The sequence below is a fragment of the Panicum virgatum genome, chromosome 1N (assembly GCF_016808335.1).
Source record: "Panicum virgatum strain AP13 chromosome 1N, P.virgatum_v5, whole genome shotgun sequence".
NCBI classification, from domain to species: domain Eukaryota; kingdom Viridiplantae; phylum Streptophyta; class Magnoliopsida; order Poales; family Poaceae; genus Panicum; species Panicum virgatum.
In genome coordinates, this window is record NC_053145.1 from 5,609,309 (window position 1) to 5,626,156 (window position 16,848).

The 16,848-nt window shown below is 46.8% G+C and overlaps 4 protein-coding genes across 9 annotated transcripts; 2 read left to right on the forward strand and 2 right to left on the reverse strand.

Moving 5' to 3' along the window:
- The first annotated feature begins 162 nt into the window (after positions 1–162).
- On the forward strand, positions 163–5,141 carry LOC120654803 (glycosyltransferase BC10-like). Its single transcript, XM_039932464.1, has 11 exons — positions 163–364; positions 1,022–1,530; positions 1,655–1,753; positions 2,356–2,456; positions 2,539–2,610; positions 2,975–3,065; positions 3,258–3,338; positions 3,852–3,908; positions 4,003–4,125; positions 4,213–4,251; positions 4,634–5,141. The coding sequence occupies exons 2-11, from the start codon at positions 1,156–1,158 to the stop codon at positions 4,760–4,762; spliced, it is 1,167 nt and encodes a 388-aa protein (XP_039788398.1). The 5' UTR covers positions 163–364; positions 1,022–1,155; the 3' UTR covers positions 4,763–5,141.
- Positions 5,142–5,290: 149 nt separating this feature from the next.
- Positions 5,291–9,400, reverse strand: LOC120654798 (putative clathrin assembly protein At5g57200). Of its 4 annotated transcripts, none has more exons than XM_039932453.1 (15): positions 8,694–9,400; positions 8,461–8,530; positions 8,257–8,354; positions 7,999–8,137; positions 7,761–7,888; positions 7,578–7,670; positions 7,441–7,491; positions 7,278–7,343; positions 7,123–7,188; positions 6,945–7,025; positions 6,694–6,765; positions 6,449–6,607; positions 6,279–6,357; positions 6,023–6,141; positions 5,291–5,875 (listed from the first exon to the last, which is right to left on the reverse strand). In XM_039932453.1, the coding sequence occupies exons 1-15, from the start codon at positions 8,898–8,900 to the stop codon at positions 5,456–5,458; spliced, it is 1,848 nt and encodes a 615-aa protein (XP_039788387.1). In that variant the 5' UTR covers positions 8,901–9,400; the 3' UTR covers positions 5,291–5,455. The 4 variants fall into 4 exon arrangements, with proteins under 4 accessions (XP_039788387.1, XP_039788388.1, XP_039788389.1 ...); XM_039932454.1 differs by having other exon boundaries at positions 8,631–8,815; XM_039932455.1 differs by having other exon boundaries at positions 7,999–8,147; positions 8,631–8,814.
- A 1,306-nt stretch (positions 9,401–10,706) lies between these two features.
- LOC120654807 lies at positions 10,707–12,879 on the forward strand. The gene is made up of 2 exons (XM_039932470.1): positions 10,707–11,150; positions 12,510–12,879. The coding sequence occupies exon 1, from the start codon at positions 10,841–10,843 to the stop codon at positions 11,114–11,116; it is 276 nt and encodes a 91-aa protein (XP_039788404.1). The 5' UTR covers positions 10,707–10,840; the 3' UTR covers positions 11,117–11,150; positions 12,510–12,879.
- Positions 12,880–13,140: 261 nt separating this feature from the next.
- On the reverse strand, positions 13,141–16,382 carry LOC120654799 (skin secretory protein xP2-like). 3 transcript variants are annotated; one of them, XM_039932459.1, is made up of 3 exons: positions 14,896–16,347; positions 14,001–14,046; positions 13,141–13,521 (listed from the first exon to the last, which is right to left on the reverse strand). In XM_039932459.1, the coding sequence occupies exons 1-3, from the start codon at positions 16,174–16,176 to the stop codon at positions 13,481–13,483; spliced, it is 1,368 nt and encodes a 455-aa protein (XP_039788393.1). In that variant the 5' UTR covers positions 16,177–16,347; the 3' UTR covers positions 13,141–13,480. The 3 variants fall into 3 exon arrangements, with proteins under 3 accessions (XP_039788393.1, XP_039788391.1, XP_039788394.1); XM_039932460.1 differs by having other exon boundaries at positions 13,389–13,521; positions 13,964–14,046; positions 14,896–16,348; XM_039932457.1 differs by lacking the exon at positions 14,001–14,046 and having other exon boundaries at positions 14,896–16,382.
- Positions 16,383–16,848: the final 466 nt, after the last annotated feature.

Genomic DNA, 16,848 nt, shown 5'->3' on the forward strand with positions numbered 1-16,848 from the left:
GGAAATCCATCCAAAATTCAAGACTCCAAAATCTACCGTAGCTTCCAAGTCCCAAACGGGACCCGAAGACCGTGGAGGCCTCGCCGTAAACCCACCCCCGGGCAGGCCTTGCCGTTAACGCCTTAACAAAATAATTAACCCCACTCCGCCGTTAATTAATCCCACTGCTTAAATCCCATCTCCTTCCTCTCCCCTTCCCCCTCCACCACCTCCAGCTCCACCTCGTCTCCCACCGCCGCCGCGCGCGAGCCCTAGCCCGATCTCACCGGCGCTGCGCCCCAGATCCCGCCGCCCGCGCCGCCCCGGGACGCGCCCCGCCGGATTCGCCGCTCCTCGCGCTGGAGCCGGCCCGGACCGGACCAGGGTAAGTCTGCCGCGCCGGTTGAGCTCGACCAGGCCCTCCTGCCACCCTCCTCGCATTGGTCTGGGGGTGCTCCGGGGATGGGCACGTCCTGCGGTGGCTTCATGCTTGCTCGTGTTTGTCGTGGCCATGGTGTTTCGGTTTCCGGGCGAATTCTCGAGGCGATTTTGGCGTGGGCGTGTGATTTGCTGTGTTTCGGGGTTGTGGTGCGTGGGTTTCGATTTGGAATGCGGTGCCAGTTGCGGTTGGGGCCATGGGATTTGGTTAGGAGTTGACTTTTGGGTGCCGCCTGGTTGGACTCTTCCACCGGGTTTGGTGGGCATGATTTGATTTGGGCAGGAGGGATCGCCAACTGTTTTCGTCCTTGTGAATTGTGATCGATGAGACAGTTGAAAGAGTCAGAATCTTTTGTTTGTATCCCGCTAAACTCGTGTTAGACGGTATACTCTATGTAGTCAGACAGCCAAGCAAGTAGGAGCATCAGAGTAGTTACAGAAGTAAGACAAGTAGCAGATCTCATAGGTTAGCATTTGGATTAGCAGGTGTGGTGATTAGGCTTTTAGTATTTTTGTCTTGCTCAAATTGCTTACTGTTCATGATAGTAGCGTGATGGAGATTTCTCAGTCCGTGGACTGATGCTGTGTATACCTTGCATTGCAGCAAAGAAGGCTAATCTGGGGGCATAGCGTAATTCACCTTGGTTGGAGGTTGCTGTGTGGCATGTAGTGTTGCAGTATTGGTGGAGGCTGTCATCACAAGGCATATGTTGTTGTGATTTTGCCGATGGCAAGGAGATGAAACAGGTGTGGCAGCGGCGCAGCAAGGACATGACAGCCATGCCCCCTCTGCGCCACCGAGGCGCTGCTAAGAAGCCCATGTGGATCATCGTGCTATTGTCGTTGGTTTGCGTTGCGCTTATGGGGGCCTATGTCTACCCACCACGGCGCTACTCAGCATGCTACTTCTTTGCTTCAAGTGTCTGTACTCCATTCAAGGATTGGCTACCTAATGTTGCTCGGGAGAAAACTGATGAAGAGATTATTTCATCAGTGGTTATTAGGGACCTCCTTTCGATGCCTATGCCTGTGTCAAAAAATCCTAAGATTGCCTTTATGTTCCTGACACCAGGTTCATTGCCTTTTGAGAAATTGTGGGAGAAATTTTTACAGGTTTGGGCTTATAAGCACCCATCATCTAACTTTGGAGTTAATAAATATATGAATTTTGTCTTATGTCTGCATGTACCATCATCTTGTAATGGTTTATTTAATTTGCTCCAAATTCTGTGCACAGGGTTATGATGGGCGATATTCCATCTATATCCATGCATCTCGTGAGAAACCTGTACATTCCAGCTCCCTATTTGTTGGTCGTGAAATTCACAGTGAAAAGGTACTCCCTCCAACCCCACTTTACACATGCTTTATCTTGGCTAATGCCTTTAAATTTTGATTTGTTTCAATCCGTAAAAATATTATCATATCTTTACTGTTTGTGTGATTGCTGATAAAGAAGAAAACAACGTTAGTTTCTTTTTTGTTCGGTGCCCTTTTATTGAAAATCTTGCAATACTGATAAATCAACTATTTTGCTGCCTGAAACTTTGTTAGAGCCTATCTATCTAGGGATGCTATTGCATAGGATATGGATAACACTAAGCAGGAGTCACTCTGATGGCAACCTCTAGATTATGTTCGGCGTGATTTCAATTGTTGTCTATTTAATGGTTGAGCATTAGTATTGGGACATATTGATAAAAGAAAATAAAGTTTGCAAAGGCCAATGTGAGAGGGGAAACCTGGAAAGATCTAAAAGCAGTTGTTATCTTTTAATCTAGCCTTGACTTTTGTTTTAGGTTTGACTTATTTCACTAATGCAAGTGATCCATGTCATTTACATCTACCTTTCCCTTTTCCTGGCATGCCATTCTATTAATTTGTGCTACATTCTTTTTTTATATGGAACTAAAACACTAAAATTTCCCTGAATTGCAGGTAGTATGGGGGAGGATTTCGATGATTGATGCAGAGAAGAGGCTGTTAGCAAATGCATTGGAAGATGTTGATAATCAATTTTTTGTCTTGCTTTCTGACAGGTTCTAAATGATTGTACATGCAAAGGATTTTGTTTCAATGTTTTGCTAGTGATTTTAAGGAAAAGTTTTCTTTGTATCACAGCTGTGTTCCACTGCATACATTCGATTACATATATAATTATCTGATGGGAACAAATGTGAGCTTCATTGATTGGTAAGAGCTCTGTCACTGATACTTCAGTTCTAGATACATGAAACTAGTGTTAGAGACATTGTTCTTAACTCCCCATGTATTGAGGAATAGACATCTATTTCAAACTCATCTGGAATCCTATTTTTGTGGTAATATTTGTGAATCTGGTAATTAGGATATACTTCTATCATGCCCATACATTCCAGGGAAATTAGTGTTCCTGGTATATGTTATTATAAAGGAATGCACATATGATATACCAAGGATAGTCTCCATAAGATGTGTATTTTGTTCTTAAAAAAAATATATCAATGAGCTATCCCTGTTTTATTTAACTTCATTAACTGAAGTGAAAAATGTGTTCTTCTGATTTTGTCCATATCAGCTTCCTAGATCCTGGCCCGCATGGAACTGGAAGGTATTCCACGGAAATGCTTCCTGAAATAGAACAGTGGGACTTCAGGAAGGGTGCCCAGGTACATGTTTGCAATATAGTTCTGTATTTTACAAAACTGTTGGTGCTCCAAAGTATAGGCATTCATATATATCCACAATTCTTGCGTGTCATATAAGCCATCTTATAATCAGGACATGGTAGTTTGTTGATATGTGATTATCACATTTGTTTCATACTTTATCTGAGTATAAATTTTGTGTGCTTGCCGTAGTGGTTTGCTATAACACGAAGGCATGCTTTACTGATTCTGGCAGACAACCTTTACTACAATAAGTTCAAGCTATATTGCAAGGTATGTTCCTCATGTATGGTTTTTTCAATTGAATGTAACTGCATCCAAGTTTCACCTTCCAAATAACATGCTTGTATTTTTAGGTCTGTAATTCATACCTATCATCATGAAACTTCAGTACAATAATACTAGAAATGACCTAAAATAAGGAAAATGGGGGGGGGGGGGGGGGGGGGGGAGCTTTGTCCCACAGTTCCCACTGCTTGAGGCCATAAGCCTCGTGAGTGAAAGGGGGAGAATGCTTTGAGCATACCGCCATACCCTCACAAATCCTTTTCATTTCTTCTGTTAGTGTGCAACTGCAGCACACAGGCTTGATTTATAACTGACAGAGCTTGAGCATGTTTTACATCACATACAAAATAGTCACATGATAGGCTGCCAGCATGTTTTACATAATAGCCTGTTTTCCGGAACCAATGACCATGGGTTTATTTAACCTTATTAGAACAATTCATGGTTTCTTAGAACCTGGTTTTAGCTAAGCAATGCTTTTGCTTTTGTGATTTGCAGCCAGCAGAGGGACGCAACTGTATCGCTGATGAGCATTATTTGCCAACTCTTTTCAACGTCAGTAATTCTTTTGAACTGATATTTGCCTTTGTTGTTTTTTCCTTGGTCCCTTGCTTTTCGTTTTCTGATATTGTTGATCTTTAACCTTCAGATGGTAGATCCTGGTGGAATTGCTAATTGGTCAGTGACTCATGTTGATTGGTCAGAGGGAAAATGGCATCCAAGGTCATATAGAGCTGCAGATGTTACCTATGAACTTTTAAAGAACATAACGGTGTGCTTTTATCTTGCTCAACGGAAAACATATTTTGCCACTTGTCCTCTTTGTGTTTCATACTGATCTTGGCTTTATTTTCTGCAGTCTGTCAATGAGAATTTCCACATTACAAGTGATGATAAGGTAAGCATATCAATTCATCCCTGCCCCCCCCCCCCCCCCCCCCAAGCACAACTTAGGAGATTTATATTGCTTCTTTGCTGGGATTTGGTCATGATCATTTAGTGTTGTACCACACTTCTCTGAGAACACCTGAAATTATATGTTTCCCCCCTCATGTGTCTTGCACTCGAGGTATCAGTCTTGGCCTTAGTTTTGAGTAGTTAATTCAGGCAAATGTGACCTGTTTCGAAGTAAATGCATGTGATTACTCTTTTCTGATAATGCGTTATTCCAACAAGCTTGCATGCTGAAGAATGTCCACTCTGATAATTCTTTGAAGTTGAAAAATACTGTGTGGTACCATATGTATGAATGTTAACGTATTTCTTTATCTCCATTGCAGAAAGTTGTGACAGTGACCCCATGTATGTGGAATGGAACAAAAAGACAGTGCTACCTTTTTGCTAGAAAGTTTTATCCAGAAGCTCTGAACAACCTATTGAAGCTATTCTCCAGTCATACAGCCGCTTGAGTTCTACATGATTTTTTGCCTTTGGCCTAGGAGATTCCCCTAGGATTTTGTTTTCTGTTTCATGTAAATTGTGAAATTGATACTTAGCGGCTTAACAGAGTCACAGATCGAGGGCCGGAGACGTCTTGTAATTCTGAGTCCCTTGGTAGGGTTGAGGTGCTCTTTGTTTAGTATTGACACTGCCCTCCCTGTAATTCGTGGTGCCCTCTGTATGTTTCTATTAGCCCTTCACTTCACCTTTCTCCCCCTCCCTCATTCTTAGATTCCTAGCGCCCATTGCCTGAGTAACAGGGTTTTGTTCAGTTCAAACTGTTATTATACAATTAATTCTTTTGTAGACACGAAATGCTTATGAAATGAGTTACACTTTATAGTTTAATACCGTTTTGTTTTGAGTTTACGTTTATCATTCTGAGATGCACAATCATTGTGGCTATTAATTTCCATCTAGTGTTTAGGATTCCTTATTTCTGTTAAGCATGGTTTCAGTATAAGCTGAACTTGTTCCTGCATAACTGTTCATCAGTATAGTGAAGAAAGCACTATAGAACTGGTACCAATCATGTTATCTTCGAAAATGTGGATATTGCAAAAGAAAGCATTAATATACAACATCTTCACTCAGCAGAGGAACTCATGCTGTACAGGTTTGCTGCTCTACTCAAGTTAGAATGGTCAGAAGTAGCAACCAGTTCAGACAAAGCTTGAGTTGCCCTGTTTTCCAGGAGCACCCACCGCTACAAGGTCGCTGAAAGGATCACCAAATGGATTTGGAGCTCTGGAGGGAGGCGCAGCATACTGATATTGGTGGTGGTACATGTTTGGTGTCGGCATCGCCATTATCTGTTGTTGCTGCTGAAAATACTGATGCTGCTGTGGCTGGAAATACTGCTGCTGCACCTGGTAGTACTGCTGTTGCTGCTGGTTCATCAGTGCCAACTGCACATTAGATGGTGGTGCGAAGCTGCTGGACATGGCGAACGGGCCATTGGCATTGGCGTCGAAAGGGTTGGCTGTTCCAAGGCTGCCAGCGTAGGTCACACTGGCGATCTGCTGCCTCCTTGCCTCGTCTTCGTAGAGGCTGTCGAGTAACAGCTTGTCAAAGCCTCCAGCCTGTTGATCAGAAGAGACCATATATCTAAGTGATTTATCTCTGAGTTATTTTTAGTTTGCAGTCATGGCTGACGAGCAATGTCTCTGAATTTTCCCCCAACAGGTGGATATCTGAACAGCTGGTTATGGAGTAAGGATTGCACATACCAAGTTGGTCTTAACTGGCTGGCTTATATTGGTGCTTGGAGCGGTGACAAGTGCCAACTCCCACCCCGATGAGCTTCCATCAAACAGATTTTGAGATGTTGACGCCTTGTTTTGGTCACCTACATGCAAGGCCATAGCAACCAATGACATTTCCTTCTCATTGCATCACTTAGTATTAGCAACGCCGATCTGGAGTTCGGGACAGGTTGGTATTCAATGTTTCAACTTTCAACAATGGCACCTGTATGACATATACCTGGAGCTACAATGGCAAGTGCCAATGCATTGCATTCTTCGAGTTCCATAACCGAAGGGTTGACCTCTGCATCCAGGTTCTGCATGCAACGCAAACCCAATGAAACGTAAAGGGATTTACACTAGAGTTTTTTTTAGCATAAATGAATCAGGTAAAAGACTGGAGAATACTAGGAGATCTCCAGTTGTTTGCTGTGGCTGGGGTTCTAGTTCAGGCTCAGCTTGAGATTCTGGTTCTTGTTCAGGTTCTTCTTTCTCCTCTTCTGCTGGCTTTTCAGGTTCCTGTGGAGCTTCTTTGTCATAAGTCAGTAGCTTTGGTTCCTCACTCTCCTGCATTGGCAACATTAAGAGTCACAATACAGAACAGTACAGCAGAGTTGCTCTAGTACTTGGTTCTCAAAAAGTTCTTCACTAACCACACTCTTGACTGAGGGGCGGGGTGCTTCTCTGATGTACTCTTCCATTGTTGCAAGGAATGAGGGGGGTGGCTACAGAACAGTCGTGATGAGCACATATTAGAACTCGGTATTCATGAGAGTTTTGTGGTTCATTGGATGTAAGCCTGTACACTGATATTTCTGCCATTTCATGCCGATTGAGACTTTTGACTGTTACACCTCGTAACACCTCTGAATCAAGATGGCAAGATGCAGACAAAATAACTAACCTGCCTGAGAGTAGGAAATTGGAATGTCCTGGCCAGCTCAAGCAGTTTGCAGAATTCATAGAACTCAGCAAGGTTTTCTGCCTGTGAATTTGATAGATCAAAGCCATTTTCTTCTGACAAGCATTTTGCTAAGCTTCAATTCAGTATAACAAAAATATGGCTACAAAAACTGTGGCACCTGCAGGCCAGCTCGTTTGTAAATAGTCAGAGCCTTGATAGCATCATACTTTGGCATATCGAAGAACTGCACCAAATCAGTTGGAGTAAGAAAAGTACGATTATGATTCAGCAACAAAGAAAATCTTGGTTCATGTGGTCAAATTGCTACTTCACCATATCAACAAGGTTGATGATGCCATCATTAATTGCACAGTAGATCTTGAAGCTCTCCTTCACAACCTAAGAAATGCAGGAGCTCCATATAATATCGGGCAAGCAAAGACATCTTGCAGAATGGGACGAACCTATGCAAGAAAAGAAAACACTTGCAGCTTACCAGGGCTAGTGCGTACTGAATGAGGTAGTTTGACCAGGCAGAACCTTCCGGCTGCATTGGTGAAAACAAGGATGCAACTAGTGAACAGCATGCATTCAGCAAGCTTACAAGTGCTTGGCAACGTGGGCGTCTCAAACCTGGACTCCAACAACCCTGAAAAGCAGCTGCTGCAGTGCAGGCAACTGCTCCAAAAGATCTGGGCAAGGTAGGGTCCTGGTTTTACTATGTCCCTGAATTGTCAGGATCACAGAACACAACCATGAGACAGGCTCTATATCGTTAAACATTTCGAGTATCGAAATCGAAAGAGACTAAAATACCTTGGTAGAACACTGGGGCGATTTCATGAGGCGCTCAGTTTCGATGTCGTATTTGAGAACCCTAAAGCACTCAAGCCGTTCCTCCAGGAATAGCGCATAGGTGCGAACCCATGCGGAGCAATCCCAGGCTATCACACCAAAAACAAAACAGACAAATTGAGGCATCATGTAATGGAGGACATATGATTATATGAATTAGAGCTTCCCCTGTAGTTCACAGCAATGTAGAAGCACTAACCTAATTGGCTAGAGTCATCCTTGAAATTTGCCATATGCAAAATGTTTCCCCTGCATGTGTAGGCCAGGAACTCTTCTTTGAATGTGGGATCACCTTCTCTCAGAAGCCTATGTACCACTATTAATGTCTTCAATTTAACCTGTAGGACGCTATCGAATATGATTAATTAAGAAAATGAAAAGAGGGCAATGGCATGAGTTCTACACATGGTAATTGGAGAGGAGGAATCAATAGGTGGCAAAGAGGAGCAACACCCACTATCCAGTTCTTTGTCTTGGACATTCTTCTTGACAATGCATATATGCAGTATGTGACGTCTGCGCGAGGGCGATTTGCTGAGGTTGCGATGAATATTTCTGCGGTGTGAAATGGAATTATAAGAATACTATGGAAATTGCGAGTGTGGGAATAGATTGGCAGATTCAAGGTACAAGGTGAAGAAGGGACAGGATGACTACTCACTTCTGACATGCCGTTCCTTGGGAGGGCATTCTACATGGTTGGTTGCCTTCACAATTGCAATATCCAATTCCTTTTCAGACAAACAAAGAACATCAAACAATTGATGAGATCATCAAAGGGAACATTAACAACAGCTTTAAGTAAATCAGAGGAGAATTCAGAATCCACACAAGGCGGTGCGGGATGGCCGTCATAGCTCACACACTAATGAACCGTAATAATCAAACACTAACGGGAAAACAAAACGCTTCCTCCCGTCCGCATCGCTCCCCTGGGGCGGCTCGGGCGGAACCAGCCCGAGCGCCGCCGCCCCCCCAGGCCGCGCCCCTGCCCGTCTCGCCGCCGCCTGAGCGGTCGCCGGAAGCCCGTGCGGCTGCAAGGAAGGCGGCGGGGCTCCTCCTTCCCTCCCCCTCGTCCTCTCTTGGTAGCTCGGCGTCCATGGCGGTGGTGGCCGGCTCCGGCGCTCCGCGGCCGGTTCCGCCTCCCGGGCGGCCGGATCCGCGCCCTACGCCGCCGGATCCGTGCCCTTCACCGCCGGATCTTCCTCCTCGGGCCTCGGCGCGAAGGGGGGCGGGGGCGGCGGTGCCCGCGTGGCGGGGCGCGGTGGCGACGCCGGCCGCGGCCTGTGAAGCAGCGGTGGTGGCTCCTTTCGGGGCCTGCCCGCATCGTGGAGCGGCGGCGGCGGCTCCCGCGGCTGTTTGGGGTCGGCGGCGCTGGCGGCACCGGCGTCCGGTGCGCGGCGGCGCCGGCGGCACTGGCGTTCAGTGCGCGGCGGCGACGCCGGCCGCGGCGTGTGTGCCGTGACGCGGTGGCGGCGGCTGCACCATCCGTGCGGAGGCTCCGGCGACATTTGGTCAACCTGCACTGCGTTGTGTTGGCGGCACCGTGGTGGTGTGTGCCGAGAGCGGTTTGCTCGAGCGTTTGCCAGTGGTGGTGTTGTTGGCTGCGACCGTGCGATGGTTCAACAGTTACACCATGGTGGTGAGGCTGGTGACGCCGCGTCTTTTTTTTCATCGTGGTATCGATGCGGGTGCAAACCCATTTTTTGTTGGGACGGCATTTATGGCGCCATCGGCGTTATTTCCTTCCTAAAAGCGATGTCGAGCATCTCTATCTCTGACCTAACTCATATCCGGCATGGAAGCTTCCTCGGGCTAAAGGCGATGTCGGGCATCTATGTCTCTGACCTAACGCATGTCCGGCATGGAAGCTTCCTCGGCGTTGGCAGCTTCCGAAAGGGCTTTCTTCTCTTTTTTTATTCCTTTCTCTATTCCTTAGGGTAGTGGTGGCTCGTGTCGATGTCCCAATCCTATCAGGTAGAGTTCGTGGCAGCTCAGGTCGATGTCCCAATCCGACCGGCGGAGTGTAGGTTGTGGTGGCTCGTGTCGATGTCACAATCGGACCGGGCGGATTGTAGGTAGTAGTGGCTCGGGTCGAGGTCCCAATCCAATCGGCCGGTATTGTAGTGTTTGGTTTTGTAGTTACGTTTGTGCGGTTTTTGGGCCCTGTTTACCTATAAACAAGATCAATTCTCTTCTCCTTATTAATATACGCCGAACCTCAAGGTTATGGATCTTTCAAAAAAAATCAAACACTAACAATTCTCAGTCAAGGTTACACAGATTAGATGATAAAGGATAAGACAACCCATGAAAGTGGACACGCCTAAATTCCCCATACTGATCACCATTTCTACATGGTCTCAGGTCAGAATCAAAGAGCTAGAAATGGAGAGCAAAAAACACACATCAAATGCTTCCTGATCGTGAGCGCTCCGCATCGCCATCGCCACGACTCACCTTGAAGTCGCTGTTGACCTTGGCGAGGCCGACCCTGGTGGAGTCCTTGAGGGCGCCGTAGGCCTTGCGCCACGACCCCATCAGGCCGTGATCACCCAACCCACGATGCGCCCCCCTTCCCCCTCTCACCTCGCCCCCTCTCCCTTCCTTCCAATCGACAATGCCACCCCGCCGCCACGCCCCCCCTGCTTCACCCCCGACCCTGCCGACCACACACCTTTCGCTAATTTTAGCCTGTGGTCGGCGCTCCAGCAGAGACAGAGAGAGAGACGCGTTGCCGCCATTTGTATCTGCCCGGTATGCGCGGGAGGAGGACGAAGACGCCACCCAACCTCTCCATCTGATGGGCCCTCACGTGCACCCAATGGCCCAATGAGGCCCATCGTTCTCAGGCAGCCACGAGCCTCTTGGTGGACCTCACGTGAACTAATGGGTCAGCCACGAGTCAACAGCGGCCCAGTTTGGCCCAAGAACGCCTACTCCCATTTGGCCTGAACAAATTCCCTTCCCCTTCCTCCCCACTCCACCCACCCCAACACGCCGACGAGCAAACCCTAGCGAGAGGCGAGCGGAGATCGGCCATGGCGCTTCGGGCCCTGTACAACGAGATCCGGGGCATGAAGGTGCGCGAGGTGCCGGCGTACCTGAAGCCACGGCTCACCTGGGAGAACGTCAAGAAGACCGCCGACCAGGCCGTCGACCGCTACATCGAGAAGTACATCGAGACGAGCAAGCCGGACCCGCTCTTCCACGTCTGCTTCGGCGGGATGGCCTTCTCCTACCTCGTCGCGCTGCCCTGGGAGCGCGCTCACCTTGCCCACCTCGAGGAGATGGAGAGGACCGGCGGGAAGCACTAGATCCGCCGCCCCGTCCGTTGCCGGCCGCGCCGAGGTGAGTCCGCTTCTCCCCGTGTCGTCCTGTCCGATCTGATCCGATCCGATCCGGTCCTGTCTGGCGAACGCGGGTCTCTCCGACCGGCTTGCTCGCGGCTAATTGCATCTGGATGGACGAGTTCAATGCCGTGTATTTGGCGTGTTAGGCATAGATGCGTAGCACTGTTGGCTGTAGATCGGGGTCTTGTTGTGATTACTAATTGCCTGTGGTGACTTTGTGACACTGATGATTATTTGCCTTTGTTTGTGCTCGACTGATTGAAACGTGAAATGGGACAATGCCCCTTCACCTTGAATTTTTTTTAGCTACCTTAATGTGTTCGCTCTTTTGCCTACCAGGGGCGGAAAGCGTTAGTTGATGGATGTAGATACAAGTTTAGATTGGGCACTCGTTTGATTACATGGAACTATTGGCTTGCAATTTCATCATTGTTGTCTTTTTTTTTGTCCATTATTATTCAGGAAATTCAGCTGTCAGATTGTCTCATCACATTACACCATTGAAGTTCTTACTTATTGTCCTAATTTACAAAGCTTATAGGTCGTTTTGGCATTTCTATGTGCATATTTTTTGCTATGTATCTAGGCATAGGTGTATATCTAGGTGCATAGCAAAAGCTATGTTCTAGAAAAGCCAAAAGGACCTATATTTTGGAACTGAGGGAGTAGACATAGGTGTAGTTGCATATGCATTGTGCTCTATCGGTGATGTAAGGTGACTAGTTCTAATTGTCATACTGAGTATAGTGATGGGGTGGGTTAATGATGAAAGATATTCCGCTGATGGTAAATTTAAATTACTAAACTGGATTGCTGCTTTTTGGAACCAAGATTTTGTCCCACAATTCTTTTACAGAATTGTTGGTTCTCTTCAAACCAATTTGCCTACTGGCTTTAATTTCTTGCTACTCTCTGGAAGTGAGAAACTGAATAGATCAATTAGTGATAGCCTGATAGCCCATAAAAGCTTAGTGTGGGGTCATGAAAGAAGCTAGCTTGTAGCTGAAAATTTTGTGCCATTGTGTATGTGAAATGTCTTGGATCCATTGCTAAAGATTATTTTGAAAGTAATTCAGAGATTGCTAAACATGATGTAGAAAATATTTTTGTGTAATCATTTAGAAAATACTTCAGAGATTGCTTTAGATAGTGCTTCAGAGATTAATATGAGATCATTCAGTTAGTTAAACATTGAGAGGGATCTGACTATGACGATGTGAAAATGTACAGGTTTTTTGGCAAGACATACTATTTGCTGTGATTGTCTGTGCCTGTTACTAGTTGACCACTTGATTTCTGATTTTAGGTTTAGCTACCTTCCAATTAAAAGTGATACCCTTCTTTCTATGTATTTCAGGACTGGTGGCTTTTCTGGGTCCATTCAAGATGATGGCATATTTTTCTTCTACTGATGAGCTTCTGGAGTCATGTTCATTTGATGCTTTATTTTGTACTCAGACAGCATGAAACTGTCCAGCTTATCGTTGTCCCTCAGCATCTTGTCATAAGCAACTTCAAACTGAGAAGTGCAATCATTGTGATTAAAAACGTTTTCAGTAATTGAGTACAAGTCTGTTTCGAAATACACTCTAGTTTTTTTTTTTTTTTTGCTGCTTTGCTAGACCATTGTGGTGTCTATTCCTCTCCCAACACAGTTGCAGTCTGTGCATTTGGTTGCTGTTGTACGCTTGTATGTCTATATTTAACTATGTTCATGTTTGAAGGCTTATAAACGTTTTGATGTGATGATTCACGTACACGGCTTTAATCTGCCGATCAAATGAGCTTTGATATCAAGAACAATATGCAAGCACTATTGATTGAGATCAAGGAGGCGTTATTCGTTTTTGACTCCCTTGTTAAATCAAAGGAAATTATAGATGCCAGAACGCCACCTCAGCAATCAATTAGAGACGAGGCAGATGACTTTTCAACGGCAGTAAAGCGATTTGTGTACAGAGGCTGATATGGAGGCGGGCATTTCTGCGTGGGATGGGGCAGTCTATCTGTATGGTTCTTCATATTCATGCCAACATCACAAATTCACAATACAAGCAGGGCAGCACAAATATCGACTATTTGTTCTACATTGGGTTTATATCGTCCATAACTCTTATATGCTCAGCAGCCATATTTTGCTACAACAAAATTTGCAACAAGAATTCACAAACATTTCAATTCCGACACATACTAAAACTGTTACATGCTCACCAGCCATATTTTGCTTGAGTCTCTGCTTTTGTAAGAATGCCCTTCGAGCGCCTCTCCGCAAGCTCCATCTCCTTTGATTTCATGTCAAAGTAAAGAGAACCAATCTGGTGCTTCCTTTTATGCAACTTGGATGGTTTTCCTTTTGCTGATGGGGCAGGCTGTTCACAAGGTAGAAATCATGGGTAAGGACCATAACTGCATTGATGTAGCAAAGTTTTTTTTTGTGCAAAAGGATGCATTAAACGACAGGTTTTTCATGCAAAAAGATGCATTGAATGAACACTGAAGTTAGTTATTCAGTTAAACAAGCCTACTGTTGTACTAGGGAATGCTGGATCTGAAAGAACATGGTTGTCATTGGGAAACCATGGGATCCTATAGGCCTTGTGAGTACTGAGTATGCGCATATGTTTCCCCCAACCCCAAGTATCATATTACTGAAACTGGAACCCTATGATGATACATGCTGACACTCCATACACACTACCTTCAGTTCATGAAGTGAAATAATATCTGTTCAGGCAACCAAGCCCATTCATTTTGCTATGACAACTAACCTCTGCCCGTTGACCAACTAAAAGAATCAAGTCTAGGTCTTGCCTGTTCTTATTTCAACTGTATGATGTATGGCCTATACCTAGTTTGTCTTGATAGATCATCAGTTTCTCCATGTATCCAACATCCCATATAGGAAGAAAAATGTACAAAAATCATTAGATTTGGGTGGTTACATGCAGTCAGACCTACAAGGTATTTCACTCCTACAACCCTTAAGACTTGTAAATATCGCTATTCACAAAGCAAGAATAGATTCTAGCTTCTTAGCCCTATGAGTGCTTCAAAATTTGTACAACAAGGGGCCCAGATCAAATCATCACTCACTCCTTTTTTTGTGATGATGCGGCATACTTAAGCATAAAGGTGTGTTGTCAGTTAAAAAGGCATAAGACACAAATAGAAACACCTTCTGTATGTAATTCTGTTTGAACTATAAGCAAACTAAACAATCATACCTATTTTACATGACACGTTTTCTAAAATAAAGTGCAATGAGGATGACTGTTCACACATTAAGGAATAAGATGTAGCCATTTATTCCACATAAGAACTGGCAACCAAACCATTGGCAATATGACTTTACAGCCTAACAGAGATATCGAGTAGTCAGGTATTGTTACTTGCTTCCTGATGTATTAATATTGCGGAATAGCTGCTATAGACAGCTATAGCTGCTAGAAAGGGCAGTATAGCCGGCATTTCTGTACCAAGAAATATTGCTTGGCAACAAGTATCAGATCAATATTGCTTCTGTTTACGAGGAATAAATATTATTACACCAAACCAAATAATCTAATACTGCTCACAAGTCACTGGTGAAACTATAGTGTTCCGGTGTTTGAAAAATGAGCATAGTGCAAATAGTCTGGCATTGTCATCCCATTTTATCTACACGATTTGGTACTAAGCTATCGAAATTGTTCAAGTAATAAACATATGTTCAACAGTAGTAGTACAAAGTTAGCATGGGATACCTGATAACTAGGACCAAAGGCCAACCCAGTGAGCTTGGACTTATCCTGCTTTGGTCGATTCTTCATCAGCTCTGCCTGGTCTACCTCTAAAATCTGAGCTGGCATATCGTTCCTACCTCTCTTCCCTCCAATCCTACCCATCTCAGGTGGCAACACTGGTTCTTGCACTGGTGCTGCCACTTCATGGCCATGTCCTCCAGTATAATCTACTCCATATGGCGCTGCCGCAACATGCTCATATCCACCACCATGCTCCCCTCCGTGTGAATGAACATACCCACCACTTTGCTCTCCTCCATATGCGGCATACTGTTCTCCAGCGATATAATTTGCATTGGCACTAGGATCCCAGCCATAACTCGCACCGTATTGAGCATAGTAGTTTGGATCCCACGCATAGGCTTCATATCCACTAGTGCTCCCAGCTCCAGCATCATAGTCTTGCTGTTGCTGGTCTCCAGCTTCAGCATCGAGACCCTGCTGTTCTTCTCGCCCCTCCTCCTGCTGCTCGGGCACAGGCTGGTCTTTCTCACTGCCGCTATCCTCTGAATCGTCGTCATCCGAAGTGCCAGTATCAGGCCTTTCTGGCGCATCGGTGTTCGCAATGGAACCTGAAGGAACGGCGGCCCCGAGATTCGATCTCTCCGGCGCAGCCGTGTCGATAGCCGACCTCCTGGCGCCGGCGCCCGCGCCGGAGCCGAGCCCGAGACAGTGCTTAGGCGGCGGGAGGAACGAGGACACGGGCCCCGAGCCAGCAGACACGGGCGGCAAGCGCGCCTCGGCGGCGCTGGGGCGGCCCTTCTTGGCGTCGTCCTCCTCGTCGTCGGAGCTGTCGCCTGTAGGCTGCCGGATCGGCTGCGGGCGGTACTGGACGACGCGCTTAGGGTTTTCCGAGGAGGACTTCGGGGCCGGGATTGAGGAGAAGATCGGGGCGGGGGCGGATTTGGGCGCCGGGAGGGAGGAGAAGAGAGCCGCGGGCTTGGGCTGCTGGAGCGAGGAGAACATTCCGCCGCCGCCGCCGGAGGATGAGGTGGGCGGCCTCGCGCCGGCCGCCTCGCCCCGGGCCGCAGCGGGAGCAGGGGCAGATTTGGGCGCCGGGAGGGAGGAGAAGAGAGCCGCGGACTTGGGCTGCGGTAGCGAGGAGAAGATTCCGCCGCCGCCAGCGGAGGAGGCGGTGGGGGGCTTCGAGCCGGCCTCGCCGCCCCGGGCCACGGCCGGGGCGGGTGGGGCCTCGTCTGCTTCGTCGTCGGAAGAGGCGTAGCTGGCGAGGAGCGAGTCCATGGCGGAGCTGGGGCGGCGGCTAAAAGCAAGGTGTTCGCTCGCCGGGGACGAAAGGGGAAGAGTAAGACGGCGGCGGAGGGAGTCGGGTTCGGGTACGTGGGCAGGGCACCGGGACGAATCGTCGGCGGGTGGGCGGCGGTGCCGGCGGAGGAGGTGGATGCTGTCGTGGGCCGTATGCTAATTTGCGGCGTTTGGTGGGCTGCTGGGCCCTACCAAATGAGGCCTGGGAAGTAAACCATGAAATGCCAGCATATTGTTTGTTTCACGTAAGATGTTTGGTCAATGAAGTGGCAGGCATTCGATGTAGCAGCTCTTCCGACCCAATGCAAACGAAGACGAAGCCAAGGCCATCTTGTAGTCACAGCTGGGTGGCAATGAATTTTGGGGTTGTCTACTTGATTTTTGCTCAATCACCCTCTGTTCACTTGGCTTGTCAGTCAATCAGTCAGCAGTAATTTTTTCTCACATCAAATCAGTACCAAGTACCAGCCAGCTAGTAGTACTTTTCTCTCATAACAAATCAGCACTAGCTATCAGCCACAGCCAAGCAAACAGAGTGAATATTAGTTTGCTCAATCACAGTGAAAGGAGAGGGCATGACCATGACCATGACCAGATGCAAAACAATCCAAGATGCTCCCATGTCGAGAAGCTCATGCTGTTGCAGTCGAG

What these genes read in the sequence shown, in the direction of transcription:
- LOC120654807 (XM_039932470.1), top strand. Translation starts at nt 10,841, where the DNA reads ATGGCGCTTCGGGCCCTGTACAACGAGATCCGGGGCATGAAGGTGCGC.
- LOC120654798 (XM_039932453.1), bottom strand. Translation starts at nt 8,900, where the DNA reads ATGGACGCCGAGCTACCAAGAGAGGACGAGGGGGAGGGAAGGAGGAGC. An exon ending in AGGAAGCGTTTTGTTTTCCC is followed by an intron (nt 8,531 to 8,693) that starts GTTAGTGTTTGA and finishes TTGTCTGAAAAG; the next exon opens with GAATTGGATATTGCAATTGT. An exon ending in GCCCCTCAGTCAAGAGTGTG is followed by an intron (nt 6,608 to 6,693) that starts GTTAGTGAAGAA and finishes TTGCCAATGCAG; the next exon opens with GAGAGTGAGGAACCAAAGCT.
- LOC120654803 (XM_039932464.1), top strand. Translation starts at nt 1,156, where the DNA reads ATGAAACAGGTGTGGCAGCGGCGCAGCAAGGACATGACAGCCATGCCC. An exon ending in TTTGTCTTGCTTTCTGACAG is followed by an intron (nt 2,457 to 2,538) that starts GTTCTAAATGAT and finishes TTTGTATCACAG; the next exon opens with CTGTGTTCCACTGCATACAT. An exon ending in ACTTCAGGAAGGGTGCCCAG is followed by an intron (nt 3,066 to 3,257) that starts GTACATGTTTGC and finishes TGCTTGCCGTAG; the next exon opens with TGGTTTGCTATAACACGAAG.
- LOC120654799 (XM_039932457.1), bottom strand. Translation starts at nt 16,176, where the DNA reads ATGGACTCGCTCCTCGCCAGCTACGCCTCTTCCGACGACGAAGCAGAC. An exon ending in CCTTTGGTCCTAGTTATCAG is followed by an intron (nt 13,522 to 14,895) that starts GTATCCCATGCT and finishes CCTTGTGAACAG; the next exon opens with CCTGCCCCATCAGCAAAAGG.